Genomic DNA, 17405 nt, shown 5'->3' with positions numbered 1-17405 from the left:
AGTATCACAAAAACATGTGATATAAATATTTTGACATTATTTTTTTAGATCGCAATTAAGCACAAAAGGCCCAAATTCTCACTATTGTAATTCCCTGCAATTCTCTTTAAATCAGGTTTAAGTTTAAAATATTGTAAGATAATGACTGTATAAGTATATTACTATTTCATCATTTTTAATTATATTTTACTATATAAATTCTATATATGTAATAACCTTTTTGATTTACTTTATAAAGCATATATAACTTTGTTTTGAATTACAAAATAATGCAAAAATCCACAGTAGATAAACAAATTAACAGTAGATAGGTATAAGAAACAAATCTGAGCACAATATTGCTGTGTATATATATATATATATATATATATATTAAAGAAGCTTCTGCATAAAAATGCCCTTCAAAGGCATCAGGATTATTAGTTTAACTTCTATCGACCTGTTTAGTGAAAGAAAAACCGAAATTGTTTGACAAAATCAAATGCTTCGCTAAAATTTGAGTTTCTTTCACAAAAACGACTAAATAAACGTCAGATTTTCTCTTGTTTCTAATGCCAGGATGCATTATTTATGATAAATCTAAAGATTCATTTGCTCTGAGCACATATTTTGACGTTTCGCTCATCCAGTGAAAACTTTTGGTCTCTTTCGTAGATTTAAAATAATCAAGCATTTTAATCTTTTGACTGAGATGTCACACAATAATAGTTATGAGAAACAACATTTTTAATTACTTGAAATAAATACTCCAGTACATGCATGATAAAAAATGAGGGGGTGGGCAAAGGGAAAAAACACAGCACATTAAAATATAATTGTAAGTCTGGTAAATAGTGTAAAACCTATGGCACACACTCACAGCAGCTTTTACTCGTTACAAATTCACACAAGGAATACGAACATTATTATGCTGATGATTTCTACAAATCTCAATGACATCCATTCAGCTGAACACTGAGGTAAAGACTCTCAGTTTCATTTTAAGGCTTCTGTTGTAATGACCACTTTTGGCCATATTATATTCTCAACACAGATTTTGCAAAAGTTGTCAGTTTTAGTAAAAGCTACTTCTTCCCCAATCACATCCAGGTCGAGAAAAACCTACAAATGTGAGCTTGAGTAAAGCCAAATGCCATGAAAAGTAAATTGAAATGTTTTAATTACTACATTTAATCATACTACACTCTTCAAAAATAAAGGTTCTTAATTGAGATTGACGGTTCCACAAAGAATCTTTAACATCCACGGAACCTTTCAAATGCAGAAAAGGTTATTTAGATAATGGTTCTTTTAAGAACTGTTCTCTGCAAGGTTCTTTTTTGGAACTCAAAATGATTCTTCAATGGAATCGCTTGTGAAAACCCTTTAGGCTGTGATGATACACAGGGCAACTTTTTGAGCAATTTTGCTGGCCACGTTTTTTTGAGAATAGGTAACAAATGATCTGGATACTTTAGATCAGTCGTGGGCCCTGTGTCTCACCTGGTTGCCTGTTGACGGCAACATTGCTCAAAAAGTGGCCCCGTGTATCATCAACCTTACGGAACCTTTATTTTTAAGAGCATATGCGGGGTTAAACCTGATTAGATATTCTTTGGTACTTCAAAATAACGTGCCAGGGAGGAGTTTTAATTCACAGAATGAGAGTTAACTGGCGGTAAAGTTCTAGGTGAGGATCGTTCCCTTAGTGCCTGAGACAGGAGTGTGCATCCGTCCGAGACGGCGCATGCAGAGTTTCGCAGCCGCTCCCGATAGATGGGCATCTGGGAGCTGCTCTCAGGATGCTGGAAAATATCCCTGAGGCCCTGGGTCAGGAGCACGCAGGCCGAAACCACGCTCATGGCGCCGCCCAGAACGGCCGTCTGCACCCCTTTGCCCTCGGGGGGGATGGTTGCGGCTTTGCCGAGGAACTGCGGCTCGGTGGCAAAACCTACCAAGGCATGCACGATCTGCACGAGCGGCCCGCTGAAGAGAACGCAGCGGTTGCGGGTCAGATCGCTCGGGCAGGCCTTTAACTCGCGTACGCATGCCAAAAGAGCCGTGGCGCTCGTGCTCATACACTTGACGCTGACTTTGAACTGCTCCTTGGCGAACTTGTCCTTGGATTTATCACTGGCCAGAGAGGAGGCGTCCGTAAGCGTGGTGAGGTTCTTCAGGATGTTCTGCGAGACTTCCAGAAGGAGCTGCGGAGTCAGGTCGACCAGAGGCGTTAAGCGGAGAACGTTGCATGTATGCTCCACTTCTTGACGGCATCGGGTGACTTTGTAGCGGTCAACCAGGCCAGAAACGGCAGCCTGGGAACCCGGGATCTCCACGGCCGCCAGGTAAGCGGCGTGCGCCGAATACTCGGTCAGCGAGACCACTAGGTCCCCCATCATGACCAGTCTGTCCCCGACTTCCACGAACTTCCCCATGTTGAGCTGGCTCTGGATATCGTGAACGACGATCGACAGCTCCTTGGTTCGCGCGATCACTGTGTCGCGACATTTCTCGAATGTCTCCGCTACGGGCATCCCGTCGGTGTTCACCACCGGCCTGGTCTCGCTGGACAGCAGGAGCAGCTCCGCCACCAGCTGCATTTTGCTCTTGCATGCGTCACAGATGGATGAAAGTCTTTTCCTTTGTTGCAAGCTTCCGCAAAGGATGTTGGTAGAAACCTCACTATCTGATTTTCCCGAGCCACTACTAGCCATAGTAGTGTGGTCGCGCTAATGTTCAAAATAAAGATCACAACATACGTTCTCTTGTGCGAAGATGTGATTTATGTAATTTTCTTCAGTTAAAAAAAAAAAGATTCCCGCACCTTCTCAGGGAGAGTGAAACTGGCCAATAAAGTCCTTCAGAAAAAGTCCACTCAGCTTTGAAAACTCAAAATAATATGAAACTTCACTCCATGCACCAATAAGGGAAGTACTTTAGAAAAATATTAGATTTTTTTTTTTTTTAAATACAACAAAAGAGCTGATGAGAGCTGTAATTAAATATGCCTTCAAATGAACTGCCCGATGTTTAAATAATCAGATTTCAGGTGTGCGTAATAACAAACATAGAATAGAATCACAGCTACCTCCGATAAGGTAGGCTACAGTCTGATCAGTTTCACAGGTTGTCAATGTCTCTCCAACAATGCAAAGAAACCAAAAACACTTTTCTACAGGCTTCTGCAGTGCCATGTACAAGAAGATGCCCAGACGAAGGCAAAGTGCAGGTTGACTTCCAGAATCGCTACTTTTGCTGTGGAATCTGTCATTTCAGGTTTTCTTCTGTCATGCACACTACTCCGAATAGTAGTGCTCCTGATATATTGACCGAAGCGGGAGACGCGCAGGCGCCCCGCCGCCACTGCACCATCATCCCAGGACACCCCGGAAACTCATAAAACGTTCCCGAACGACTTTCAGCCGTTTCTTTTTCGTACACAATCCAAGTTCTGCGGGCAAACTCAGTTCCTTATGCATATCTATTGTCCATACGCCCTCTCCAGCAGGAAAGCACCGGTTGTCCAGTGGCAGATAGTTTCGCTTTTGCTTGCCATTCTTTAAAAGCTCGGCTGAAAGTTTTAACGCGGTTTCCGCGACGATAACGAACTCCGTGACTCTCGCGCGCGTCGGTTGTAGTCTCCCGCTACATCTTGCGTATCAGGAAGCGGCGGGAGGGTGTGGCTGAATAGCCTGTTAGCTTCCCGCAAACTCTGGCATTATTGACCCTCCACAACCATTATTCCTGGTCAGCGAGACGAAATCCCTCCTTTTAAGTCACCAGCCGCTCAAACGACACGCTTAGTTTTCTGAGGCAGCGTCAGTCGCGTTCATTCCTCACCCTGTCATCGTTTCCCGAGGCCCCCGACTCAACTACCGGTCTGAGGGCAAAAGTTACACCCAAAGAGAAGTTCCTTGTGTTTCCCCTTTTCTTTTGTTTAGTTGTGTCTTGTTCCTGATGTTTTGCTTCCCTGTGGATCCAACAGGTTCTCTCGCGTGTGGGTATTTACTACTTTCACAATCTTCGCATTCAGAGCGGCATAGAGCGAATTATTGCTCAGTTTAGCGGGAACGCCGGCGGCATTATTATGTTTTTTCTCTCTGTCACATTTTGTGCTGTTTGAGGTATATATCATTATATTTACAATTAATATTATAAATATATATTTACACTATTATATTTATATTGAATTATATATATATAAGGAGAATTATGGAAGAATTGATCATTGCAATTACATTAATAAATACATTAGCAAATTAATAAAAATAAATTGTGAATAAAGGGTTCAATTGTGAGAAAATTAAAATGTGTTGCTCCATTGTGTCGTTTGTTTAATTATTTATCTATTATTTAAAGTAGCCTATATTTCATTATATAAATAAAATACATAATTGCTTAGTAAATAATACATAAATTCAAGCTAAAAGTACAGAAAAAAAAATATTGCGCTCCACATTATTTATTTATAATTCATTTATATCGTTTCGTGCAAATATACATCACGTTTTTTATGTATTTATTTTTAATTTGTGTAGGTTTGGTCCTGAACAGGCATTTGAAATGACACGATCCAACAAACATAATTTTGTTGTCAAATATTTATTTGATTAGCTTTCACTCGTCCTCTTTTGGAGGAGTTCACTTGTAAATAATGGAAGTATACATACTTGTGGAGAGGGGTCTTTATAACGCTAATGGAAATAATAGTTAAAAAATAAATAAATCACCCTACCGCGCTGATAAAAATATCAAACTGGCCTCAAAACAGCTGACTCATCTTGGGAAGGGAAAACCGACTCACCGCTGCAAATACGATGACGTAAATGCAGTAGAGTACTTTTCATTGGACAACAAGAGATGTTGGGAGAGCGAAGGAGCCAATCAGAATCAACAGGGTGGGGCTGCTGCACCCAAAACCCGCCTCTTTGGACATGGGAAGGGCTTTCAGCAACTTAAAGGGTCATATATGATGACAATCTAAATATTGCATTATTAGGACTTGCAGACATACTATGAAGATTTCATATAAAACACTTAAGCTTATCTTTAACCCTTAACATTACATTCTACAATGATGCATTGCTTTACTCCATCAGTGTCAAACAACAGATGTTCTTCATATTCAGTGATCCCTGATGCACTTTGTTTGGTCTGATTCCTTATTAAATTCCAGCAGAATAAAGCTACTGGATTACACAAAGCATGTGCACGTAGTGTGTTAGATGTGAACTGGGGCTGTGAATACTGCATGCCAGTTGTACAGCTGCACAGGGCACTGTGCCATTGGGTGGGGTGTCCTGAGAGGAAACCGTTCCGATTCTGTTGAATGAGCCTCACACTTCATATGCGTCCCATGAACAAGCACTGTCTGTGCAGAGCTGGAAAAACATCAAGTAATGATATTATTATATTGTGTTACCTTATATTTGGTATCAAGGGAGTCTAGCTATAATGCATGCACTTTTGCAAATATTGAACATTTATTATGTAACGATACCATAAATAAATACAATTATATATTGTATAAAATGCATTACAAAAATATTACACTCTCACTCTATACAAAGTCTTTATAGCTTTGTTTTTAAATGTTAATTAATTGTAGATCATTTAAAACAGTTTTCAAAAATAGTCATTTTAGTGCATGCTATTATTTTATTATATAGCCTAAGTTTAATCTACTAATTATACTGACCTCAAGATATGCATTACAACTATTTCAAAGATGCACAACTAAAAAGATTTCAAATGTGATGTTTATTTTATTTCAGCTCATTATTTACCATGCACACTCATTAATATTTGTTTCTTCTTTTATTCGTTCGTGTACTCAGGCTAATGCACATAAAGTTTTTGAGGAGGGGGAAGGAAAGGTATGAAATAATCACAAACAAGCATCGCATCAGAGACTCTTCCTAATGTATTTTACATTTGATGCATCATATTCATATTATTAATCTTTGTGTTTTATTATCGTAATGCAATTATTTAATAGATTGTAATTTTGTTATATTCTTTGTGCAACAAATAAATGTAAAAACTCTCAACAGTAAGACACGAGATACGTCGACACGCCCCCTTCCTTAAACCCATGACTAGCGGAAAGGTTTCAACCAATCAGCGAGCTCCAGGTTTAAAGATGGCGTCTTCCGTCACTTGCAGGACTGTATCAGTATTGTTTTTTCTCATATTATTCATATCGGTTCATTGCACAGACACTAAACCAAAGAAGAAGAAAGACATAAGGGATTATAATGATGCGGATATGGCCAGACTGCTGGAGGAGTGGGAGGTATGAACGAACTGCTGCAATCATTCAGTCATGTGCCTCTCCTTGAGTCAAAGGTTGTCTTTGAAACAACACGGATCACAGAAATTAGCCAGATAGTGTCACAGCCATTTAAAAAGTATTAAAGTATACAGAGATTATGTGAAAGTTAAAGCTATTGAGATATTACCTGCATATATTTGCATTTAGAATCGACGCTGAACGATGCATTAACAATAATCCATATTATAAGTAACCCTATAATTAAATATTTGAATATGAATCATAAAATGTAAAGGTGTGAAGTATAAAATATAAAAAATTTAAAATAAATCAAATTCATTAAAAATAAAAAATATTGCATTTTTCCCTTCTTGCATGGCATCCAGCAATAGTAAGTTGAAAATATATAGTTTATATTGCCAACTAAGTCACTTTGGACAAAAGCGTCTGCTAAATGACAAAAGTAAAGTAAAGTAAAAGTAACTGTCTACCAGCAATTTAACTTTTGGCCTCACATCTTGAAAATATATTTTCGTTCATCAGTGATTGACATCTTTTTATTTATGACAGAAAGATGATGAGATCGAGGAGGGTGATTTACCCGAGCACAAGCGGTCTCCTCCACCCATCGACTTCTCAAAAATAGATGCGTCCAAACCAGAGGACCTCCTGAAGATGTCTAAGAAGGGAAGGACCCTGATGGTGTTTGCCTCCGTGTCAGGAAACCCCACAGAGAAGGAGACGGAGGAGGTCACCACCCTGTGGCAGGGAAGCCTCTTCAATGCCAACTTTGATGTTCAGAGGTAACAACCATATTACTATGCAGATGTTTGATAAGGATATTGAACTACACAGTCAAAGCATTTAGATTATAGGCTCATACCTGTGTGACGTGTAGATCTAGATCATCATAGAATCTCAGATAGAGCTTGTTCATTGCCAACTGGACCAAAAGTTTTCCAAAACAGTTTAAAATCTGTTTTGTCTCTCATCCAAGTGGCTTCAGCAGTAGGACGATAGTCACCTTAATTTCTGTAGCGCTATATACAACACATATTGTTTCAAAGTACCGTAATACACAGATAAATAACATAATTAATGATGCAAACATCAAATATGAGATAAATTCAAATTCTGCTGTAAAGCAGCTCTGAAAATACAATAGTGGCATTATTCAGCTCCGATCAGTTCTGTGTTGATTTAGTTCAGTAAAACTGTGCAAACCATTTGAACGTAAAGCCTTGGAAAGTTTTGTTTAGAAAGTTCATTTTAATGAACTGATTCAGCATAATTCACAGATTGATTTGAAGCTTCTGGAATCCCTACGCTGCATTTCACGTCTTCATTTTGTTGTGCAGTAACTATACAGCAACTCTTAATATGTTTACAATTAATCTTATTTACCTGTTTTCCTGTTAAAATATCTAAAAAGTCAAGAGATGCATTTACTTAAGAAGCTGCACTGATTGTCTTTTTTCCAGAGAATCAGTCTTTAATATAAGTGTATTTTGTCATACTGCACTGGCAGATATTTTCACTTACTTTTAAATACATTTTTTAGAATCTAAAAATCTGAGTCTTAATGTCTAAAATTGATCTTGTAGTAAATTTATCTTGTTTCAAAGATATTTAAATATATTAAAAGGAAAACAAGAATGTGATTTTATTGCAGTGTAAATACAGCTGTTTATGATTAAGTGTTTGATCCCAACACTGGTTAATTAAAACAAAGATTATTTTTTAAACAAATCTCTGCCTTTTATTTATGTTATACCAGGACTAAAACTTTATACCATGCATTGATCATTTTTTTCATCTTAATTTTATAAATGCCTTTTATGTTTGGATTTTATTTATCAGCATAAACGATTGTTACATTATTAAACCTGTGATAATCCAAACAAGAAGTGAAATAAACATGAAAATTTATTATTTATATTTTTTCATACTTGAAATAAAACTAAACATTAACTGAAATAAAATAAAATATAAAAAAACTTTATTTTAGTTAGTTGTCAAGGCAGTGTTTTTAGCTTAACTTTAAGTACTAAATAAAAATGTATAAAAATAAAAGACACATCTATAAAAAGAAAAATCCTAAAATCTACAAAAAATTACAAAAACATGTACAAAATTACTAAAACTTTAACTAAAATTTTAATGAAAACAGAAAATATCAGAATCAAAATATTAATAAAAACTACTATAGTATCCTTTTTATTTGTCCTCTTAATGTTTTCCCCCCAGAAGTTAGCATACTTATTTTAACAAAGCAGATAACAGTCACTGAAGAGCATGTTTAATATGAAATGTTAAACATGTGAAGTGGAAAAAATAGAAAAATAATTTGAGAACAAAATATTTTTACTGGCTTATTTTATTTTATTAAAATATTTTAATTTCAAATTCACATTTCCAATCAAGTCTAAAATTATTTGTGTGTGTTTTGTGTGCATAAAAAGCTTGGCAAATTATGCTTAGAAGGACAAAGGAGTCAGTCAATTTATATTAAAAAAATATATATATATATTTATTTTGATTGAATTTAATTTCCAACATAGATTGTGAGATGTGGTAAAAATGACATTCTTAATGGTTCAAGGGGGAAAAGTGAAATTGCAAAAGTGAAAGTGTTTTAGGAGAGTTTTTTTTTTTTTTAAGAGCCCATAGAATGCTGTGATGCTAGAAACGAATTATGTATTTAATTTGTGCACATTTAAGTGCAGTGACATTCAGCCAAGTATGGTGACCCATACTCGGAATTCATGCTCTGCATTTAACCCATCCAACGTGCACACACACAGCAGTGAACACACACACACCGTGAACACACACCCGGAGCAGTGGGCAGCCATTTATGCTGCGGCGCCCGGGGAGCAGTTGGGGGTTCGGTGCCTTGTTCAAGGGCACCTCAGTCGTGGTATTGAGGGTGGAGAGAGCACTGTACATTCACTCCCCCCACCTACAATCCCTGCCGGCCGGAGACTCGAACCCGCAACCTTTGGATTACAAGTCCGACTCTCTAACCATTAGGCCACGACTTCCCAATAGGCCTATTTCACAATATGGCGGCCGAGAACGGAAGTAGGGAAGCGGTACTTCCGGTCGCGCCTCTGCCCGTTACAATCGTTTCATTCATTCATTCATTCATTGCCATAATGGAGTGTGAACTCGTTTTCTCACAGTCATTAATCAGTTTACCAACACTAAGAATTGCAGATGTTGTCCGTGTTGTTGATAGATTGCAGGGAGATGTGAGGCAATCAAAACTGGACAAAGGTTATACATTTTTTTATGAACAATTTGTTTTTGATTACCAAGGTATGTATTATGACTCTACCAGACAGCACATTTTAGTGCGCTAGGCACCAAGAATGTTCCAGCTGCCCTTGCATCCACAAGCAAGCAGCAGGCCTGGCATAGGCTCCGCACCCAGGTAAAATGAATAAGAAAACTACTGATCATTCAAACAGTTTTTATTTGACAACAGATAACAAATAAAGCAGTAATAAGTCAGCATTAATAAATAAATATTATATATCAAGTCAAGTCTGCTTTATTGTCAATTCTTCCACATGTACGGCGCATACATACAGAGAATTGAAATTGTGTTACTCTCAGACCCTTGGTGCATACAGTTAACATTAAACACGTTCAAATACAGATAAATACAGTTTAAACATATGTACATACAACTATACAGCTATAGAAATGAGGACATTTTAGAAAAATAAAGAAATAGATAAAGTGGCATAAGGCGCATGGCAGAATAGATAGAGTGCAAATCAGTTAAATAAAAACAAAACTGTGCAGATATGTGTGTAGTGCAAGAAGTGCTTGTCAGTAGGGAGAACAGTCCTTATATCAGACTATCCGAAGAGGTAGTTTGCAGTCAATGCTGGATGATATATATGTATATATATACATACATGTATAAATTTTAAGTGCATAATGTGCAAATCAGACTACAATCCTGTACAATATATATATATAATAAATGTTTTGTCAGGGCATAACTCCAGAACCAGTGGATGAGCTTGTGGTGCGCAAGCCAAAAGCCTCTGGTAGGAGCAGTGTGCAATCAACCCTGTACAAAGCATATGGAGGTAATCTCCAAATACTCATAAAATACATTTCCGAAAGGGTTAACAATTAACACAGTGAGACATAAACATTTTGTTTTAGGACCTTTGCCTGATAATGATGTGATTGCTGGAGCAGCATCTCTCATTTCACTTCGACCTCAACCCCTCATAGCAAAGATTGTTGATGGGATGTCTGCTGTAACCATGGTGTCATCAAAATTTGGAGAGGTCCCAAAAGGTTCACTGCTTTCTTACCAGTGTCCTGTTGTGCTGCCAACGGATTTGCTTGCCCATCCAAATGCACCAGAATTCCCCCCATTACCTGTCCCACAATACACACTTCCACAATATAATTTTGTCCCTGGCAGCTGGGCTGAACTCATGCATATGCAGAGCCTGGAGGTGACACCTCAAATGTCAGGGATCATTGAGGCGGGAACACGGAATCAATCCAAAAGCCCACTCTGGTTCAGCATGCGTCGCCTCCGACTTACAGCAAGCAAGTTCTATGAAGCAGCTCATGTGAGGTCAGAATCCACTGCAAAAACACTTTCTGGCCGGATCATTAAAGGTGCGCCCCAGACCAAAGCAATGCGTAGAGGAGTTGGACTTGAGCCAGAGGTTCTTCGCCGCTATGCTGAGACTTTCAGTGTTAATGTACTTCCATGCGGTCTCATCATCCACCCTGAAGCTCCACACCTTGGTGCTAGTCCAGATGGCAAGGTGGTTGACCCAAATGAAGACCCTCCCTATGGCCTGGTAGAAGTAAAGTGCCCTGATGTGAAAGACATAGGAGCAGCATCACACACTGAGTTTGTTGGGGGCCAAGCCAAACTAAGGAAATCACACACCTACCTCTGGCAAGTCCAGGGTCAGCTGATGGTCACTGGCTTAGCTTGGTGTGATCTGGTGACAAATACCAGGGGTGACTTCACTGTGGAGAGAGTATAGAGAGATGATGATCTTATCCAAGAAATCAAGGCTAAAGCTGATGAATTCTACTTTGGCACATACATTCACGTTTTGCTAGGGAGAAAATAGGCAGGAAGTGCTGCCTAACCAATGATGTTTCTATTATTCACCGTTATATAGTTATTTAGTTTGCAAGAAAAAAAACATTAGTCATTCATAGTTCATTTAAGGTTTAACTGCAGTAGACTTTAGGATTTTTTTATAACATTCAATTTAGAGTAAGATTTATGATAAAGATTGAAGAACATTGAAAATATGTTGCTGAAACTTACTTTTCCCAAGCTGGAAAGATGAGTCAATGACAGTCCAGCTCAATGTGTTAAAAACTGAAAGATTCTGTTGCAAGAGAGTTAGGTTAAAGGAGAGTTAATTTGTGTTAAAAATTGAATGAAATCATTTTGTTTTTTAAAAAAAAATAAAAAATAAATCTTAATTTCCAGCATTTAATGCAGCAAAAAATTTACCTTTTTCTGTTTCAAATGACATAAACAATGTAACTTAAAATTCTGTCTGAAATGGGTAACAAAACATCCAACTTACCAGAAGATACACCACAGTGTCACAAAGTAGGCTAGGTTAGGAGAACCTGCTTCTGTTATATGAAACAAAGATAATGTCTGTTATAAAATGTGTGTAGGTGATCTATTAATGCTACTTAATACTTGGCCATAACAAATAAGACTGACAAAAATACTAGATAAACAGAAAATGACAATTAGAGAAATTACTTACCCTTGCTAGGGATGAGGTTGACTTAAGATTCTTAAGATACATTTTTTTTTCACTGTTCATGAGATCAGAAAAGTTGCTACAGTTACACATTTTATATTTATTTTGTTTAAAGTACACAAGTACATTAAGATGCTAAACTGCTGAACTTATGTAGTGAAGAGTCTGTACCTGATCTTGTGATGATCGATGTTACTGGCTGGTGAGCAGGAGGAGGTGATGGCCGATGTTACTGGCTGGTGAGCAGGAGGAGGTGATGGCCGATTTTACTGGCTGGTGAGCAGGAGGAGGTGATGGCCGATGTTACTGGCTGGTGAGCAGGAGGAGGTGATGGCCGATGTTACTGGCTGGTGAGCAGGAGGAGGTGATGGCTGATGTTACTGGCTGGTGAGCAGGAGGAGGTGATGGCCGATGTTACTGGCTGGTGAGCAGGAGGAGGTGATGGCCGATGTTACTGGCTGGTGAGCAGGAGGAGGTGATGGCCGATGTTACTGGCTGGTGAGCAGGAAGAGGTGATGGCTGATGTTACTGGCTGGTGAGCAGGAGGAGGTGATGGCCGATGTTACTGGCTGGTGAGCAGGAGGAGGTGATTGCCGATGTTACTGGCTGGTGAGCAGGTGGAGGTGATGGCCGATGTTACTGGCTGGTGAGCAGGAGGAGGTGATGGCCGATTTTACTGGCTGGTGAGCAGGAGGAGGTGATGGCCGATGTTACTGGCTGGTGAGCAGGAGGAGGTGATGGCCGATGTTACTGGCTGGTGAGCAGGAGGAGGTGATGGCCGATGTTACTGGCTGGTGAGCAGGAAGAGGTGATGGCCGATGTTACTGGCTGGTGAGCAGGAGGAGGTGATGGCCGATGTTACTGGCTGGTGAGCAGGAGGAGGTGATTGCCGATGTTACTGGCTGGTGAGCAGGAGGAGGTGATGGCCGATTTTACTGGCTGGTGAGCAGGAGGAGGTGATGGCCGATGTTACTGGCTGGTGAGCAGGAGGAGGTGATGGCCGATGTTACTGGCTGGTGAGCAGGAGGAGGTGATGGCCGATGTTACTGGCTGGTGAGCAGGAGGAGGTGATGGCCGATGTTACTGGCTGGTGAGCAGGAGGAGGTGATGGCCGATGTTACTGGCTGGTGAGCAGGAGGAGGTGATGGCCGATGTTACTGGCTGGTGAGCAGGAGGAGGTGATGGCCGATGTTACTGGCTGGTGAGCAGGAGGAGGTGATGGCCGATGTTACTGGCTGGTGAGCAGGAGGAAGTGATAGCCGATGTTACTGGCTGGTGAGCAGAAAGAGGTGATGGCCAATGTTACTGGCTGGTGAGCAGGAGGAGGTGATGGCATGGTGAGCAAGAGGAGGTGATGGCATGGTGAGCAAGAGGAGGTGATGGCATGGTGAGCAAGAGGAGGTGATGGCTGATGTTACTGGCTGGTGAGCAGGAAGAGGTGATGGCTGATGTTACTGGCTGGTGAGCAGGAGGAGGTGATGGCCGATGTTACTGGCTGGTGAGCAGGAAGAGGTGATGGCCGATGTTACTGGCTGGTGAGCAGGAGGAGGTGATGGCATGGTGAGCAAGAGGAGGTGATGGCTGATGTTACTGGCTGGTGAGCAGGAGGAGGTGATGGCCGATGTTACTGGCTGGTGAGCAGGAAGAGGTGATGTCCGATGTTACTGGCTGGTGAGCAGGAGGAGGTGATGGCCGATGTTACTGGCTGGTGAGCAGGAGGAGGTGATGTCCGATGTTACTGGCTGGTGAGCAGGAGGAGGTGATGGCATGGTGAGCAAGAGGAGGTGATGGCTGATGTTACTGGCTGGTGAGCAGGAAGAGGTGATGGCTGATGTTACTGGCTGGTGAGCAGGAGGAGGTGATGGCCGATGTTACTGGCTGGTGAGCAGGAGGAGGTGATGGCCGATGTTACTGGCTGGTGAGCAGGAGGAGGTGATGGCATGGTGAGCAAGAGGAGGTGATGGCATGGTGAGCAAGAGGAGGTGATGGCTGATGTTACTGGCTGGTGAGCAGGAGGAGGTGATGGCCGATGTTACTGGCTGGTGAGCAGGAGGAGGTGATGGCCGATGTTACTGGCTGGTGTTATGATGTCAGAAAGTTGTGAAGACACAGGACACCTGATTTGGCTGCAATGAGCGAAAAATAGCAGGCTGACAGAATGTTCACTCTATCCAATATTTTATCTCACCTTCAAGATCTAAAGGACCCTGGTAATTTACCATCATGCAACAGCAGGACCACATCTGATTGACAGTGCCTGCTAAAGTGAGGGGAACAGGGGAATCCCAAATGTGGTACTCGTTTACACGTCTAATTGCACGTTCAACAAGGATCCGGAGTCTGGCAATGGCCTGGGTTCTCTCAGTTTCCTCTCTGCTAAACTGGTCACTGTGCTTGAAGGGGGGGATGATTAATTTTGCCCTAACATCCTCCAACAGCTTTCCAATGAGGAAGCCCTTATCTGCCATCACCTCATCACCTGGCTCCAGTAAATCCACTCCAATTAATGCTTTGAAGGTGGTGTGGCTCTTGTAAGTTGAGAATGTTTCAGAGTGGAGGGTAATTGCCTCTGGGCACACACATCTGAACTCTGTGCAGTCAATAATTACCCTCACATTTGGGCAGTACTGCTGAAATTTCACAGGCATTGTCCGTCTCACCTGTTCCCGGGTCATCCAGATTTGAATTGATCCCAACACAAGGTATAAGTAGTTGGACCATGTTATTATAATGCGACTCACTGTAGAAGTGCTCACTTGAAATATCTCAGCCAAAACTCTCTCTCTAAGACCGACAGCGACTCGCAAGCAAAACATGAAAAAATCAATGAGCTGCATCTTGCGCTGGGGGCTTGGCTTCACAACCTCTTTTTCTGCAGTTGAAATTCCAATCCTCTTGGCTTTGGACCAGTATACAATCTTGGATGCAGAGGGCTCAATAGATCTCCAGAAAACAAAAAATATGTTTTTGTTTGAGAACCTCGTGAAATACCTGAAGTCTTCATCAGACACACACCATCTATCCAGCAAAGCTCAAGAGATGGTAAGGCTTGACGCTAGTTCCTCCAACTCCTTTATTTTTTCCAATGCCTCATCAAGAGCACCTAATTAAAATGAAACAACATATATATTTTTAATATTATGTCATGACAATTCATTATCAGAGTACATTTGTGATAAAAAAAAACAACAACATCTCTATCTGGTAATTAACCATTACAGGTTTATGCAATTATATTTAATTTAAGACTTTTAACATCACTGTAAATGCTTTATTCACCCCAATATTCTCACATGCCGTTATTATAGAGAACCAATGAGCTAATCCACAGAGAGCAGTATAAACGGGGGCTGACAAGAACAAAAATAACAGTTTTAAAAATAATAAAAAACAATAAAATAATAAAAAACAATAAAAATAACGGCGCCGTAGCAACACTCTCCATTTCAGCATTTTCTTCCTCCTGCTCACCAATGACACCTCTTTTTGCCGTCCGTGTCTGGCGTGATTTAACGTCTCCCCAGTTGTTCCACGAAAACCTGGAAGGCACAGCCTGCGGTGTAAGATATTTACGCCCGGACTGTGGATGGACGCGGACTTCATCCTCCATGAAGTGCATAGCACACACGAAAGTGCTACCCTTCCTCACTGTAAATGCCGCCCCCTCGTCTCTTCGTATTGCCCAAATCCAGCACTTTTTCCTATTTTCATCATTTGGAAAACTATGAAACGATAAATACGGTTGTTTATTCTTCGAGTTGAAACACAAAGGTACGCTACAAGATTGACTACTTTTAGTCTCCGCCATTGTTCTGGAAGCGCTTTTACCGGAAAAGAGTTTTCCCTACTTCCGGCTTGCTGATGTCACGTTGTGAAATAGGCCTATTTGAATCAGAAATTCTGTGTGGCACAACCCTCCATTTTGAAGCTCTCCTTCTTTATCTCTTGAAATACTCTTTCCCGCTCTGTCACCAGTCTATAATCACTGTTTGTATCTTTCTCATCAGATTTGTGGTGGGATCCAACCGTGTCATCTTCATGCTGCGTGATGGAAGCTACGCCTGGGAGATTAAAGACTTCCTGGTCGCTCAGGACCGCTGTGAGGATGTGACCGTAGAAGGGCAGGTGTACCCTGGGAAAGCCGCCAAGAAAGATGCCAAGGGGAACGAGCAAAATGAGACCAAGAGGAAAGGAGACAAGAAAGCAGCCAACCGAGCAAATAAAAGCAAGCAGGAGTTTTGATACATGCGCCTCAAAGGCACAGCATCTTAATGGGACTGAAGGAGCGTTTCTCTAACAGGTGTTACTAGGTACTTTGATACACAGGTTGATGAGTCAAATCAGCAATCTTTGTTTCAGTTTCTTTGATTTGTTTTACTGTAACTCGCCTTTTAATTTTTTTTACAGTCTGAATCAAAGAATAAACCACTTTTATAATTACATTGCCATGTGTTGAATTATTTGCAGTTGGTTTCAAAGTGTTTATGTTCAAATTTTCAAATGCAGAAAAGTGTAGCACTTAAAGAAATAGTTCACCCAAAAAATGAAAATATGCTGAAAAATTGCTCACCCTCAGGCCATCCAAATTGTAAATTGTTGTATATATTTTAGAGTTTGTTTCTTCATCAGAACAAATTTGGAGAAATTGAACATTGCTCACCAATCGATGCTCTGCAGTCAATTAAAAAAGAATGAGTTTAAAAAGCTGATAAAAACATAACAATAATCCACAAGTAATCCACACCACTCCAGTCCATCAAAGTCTCGTGAAGCGAAAAGCTGAGTGTTTAGTGTGTACAGCGTATATTTATTATGTGTATATATAATTACACACACATACAGTATATATTTTGACAATATATACATGCATGTGTGTATTTATATATTATATGCATAATAAATATACACAGTACACACACAGATTATGTAAACAAAAACTTATTTTGGATGTGATTAATCATTTGACAGCACTAAACAAATCCTTCATTAAGGTGTTTAAACTTTACGCCGTTGCTTCTGGACAAAATATGAGTCCATAATGTTGCATCCTCCAGTGAATTTTTTTTTTTTTATTTTATTTTTTTTTTTATTATTATTATGCCCTTATTTGTACAGTTTATTTACTAGTTAAATTTATTTTCTTTTGTATTTCTTCATATTAATATTTTTTAAGGTCACTGGCTGCCGTACAAGCATTTCACTGCATATCGTACTGTGTATGACTGTGTATGTGACAAATAAAATTTGAATTTGAATTTGAAAAAGTCCATCCTCTGTTGTCCTTGCACATCAAAATCCACCCACATATTTGTTTAGAACAGTTTTGGACTGTTTTGCTTGTAATCGATGTGTAATCTGTGCATATT

At 40.0% G+C, this 17405-nt stretch overlaps 2 protein-coding genes across 2 annotated transcripts; one reads left to right on the top strand and one right to left on the bottom strand.

The window, feature by feature from the left end:
* Positions 1-658: 658 nt before the first annotated feature.
* Positions 659-4012, bottom strand: LOC306882306 (talin rod domain-containing protein 1-like). Its single transcript, XM_079436844.1, has one exon. It carries the CDS (start codon positions 2691-2693, stop codon positions 1629-1631), a length of 1065 nt encoding a protein of 354 aa, XP_079292970.1. The 5' UTR covers positions 2694-4012; the 3' UTR covers positions 659-1628.
* Positions 4013-6103: 2091 nt separating this feature from the next.
* On the top strand, positions 6104-16476 carry LOC306880619 (LRP chaperone MESD). The gene is made up of 3 exons (XM_079434252.1): positions 6104-6274; positions 6824-7056; positions 16047-16476. The coding sequence occupies exons 1-3, from the start codon at positions 6122-6124 to the stop codon at positions 16279-16281; spliced, it is 621 nt and encodes a 206-aa protein (XP_079290378.1). The 5' UTR covers positions 6104-6121; the 3' UTR covers positions 16282-16476.
* The last annotated feature ends 929 nt before the right edge of the window (positions 16477-17405 follow it).

This window comes from Barbus barbus, assembly GCF_936440315.1.
Source record: "Barbus barbus genome assembly, chromosome: 1".
NCBI lineage: Eukaryota > Metazoa > Chordata > Actinopteri > Cypriniformes > Cyprinidae > Barbus > Barbus barbus.
The sequence above is the reverse complement of the archived record's forward strand: the minus strand, read 5'-3'. Positions and strand labels throughout refer to the sequence as shown.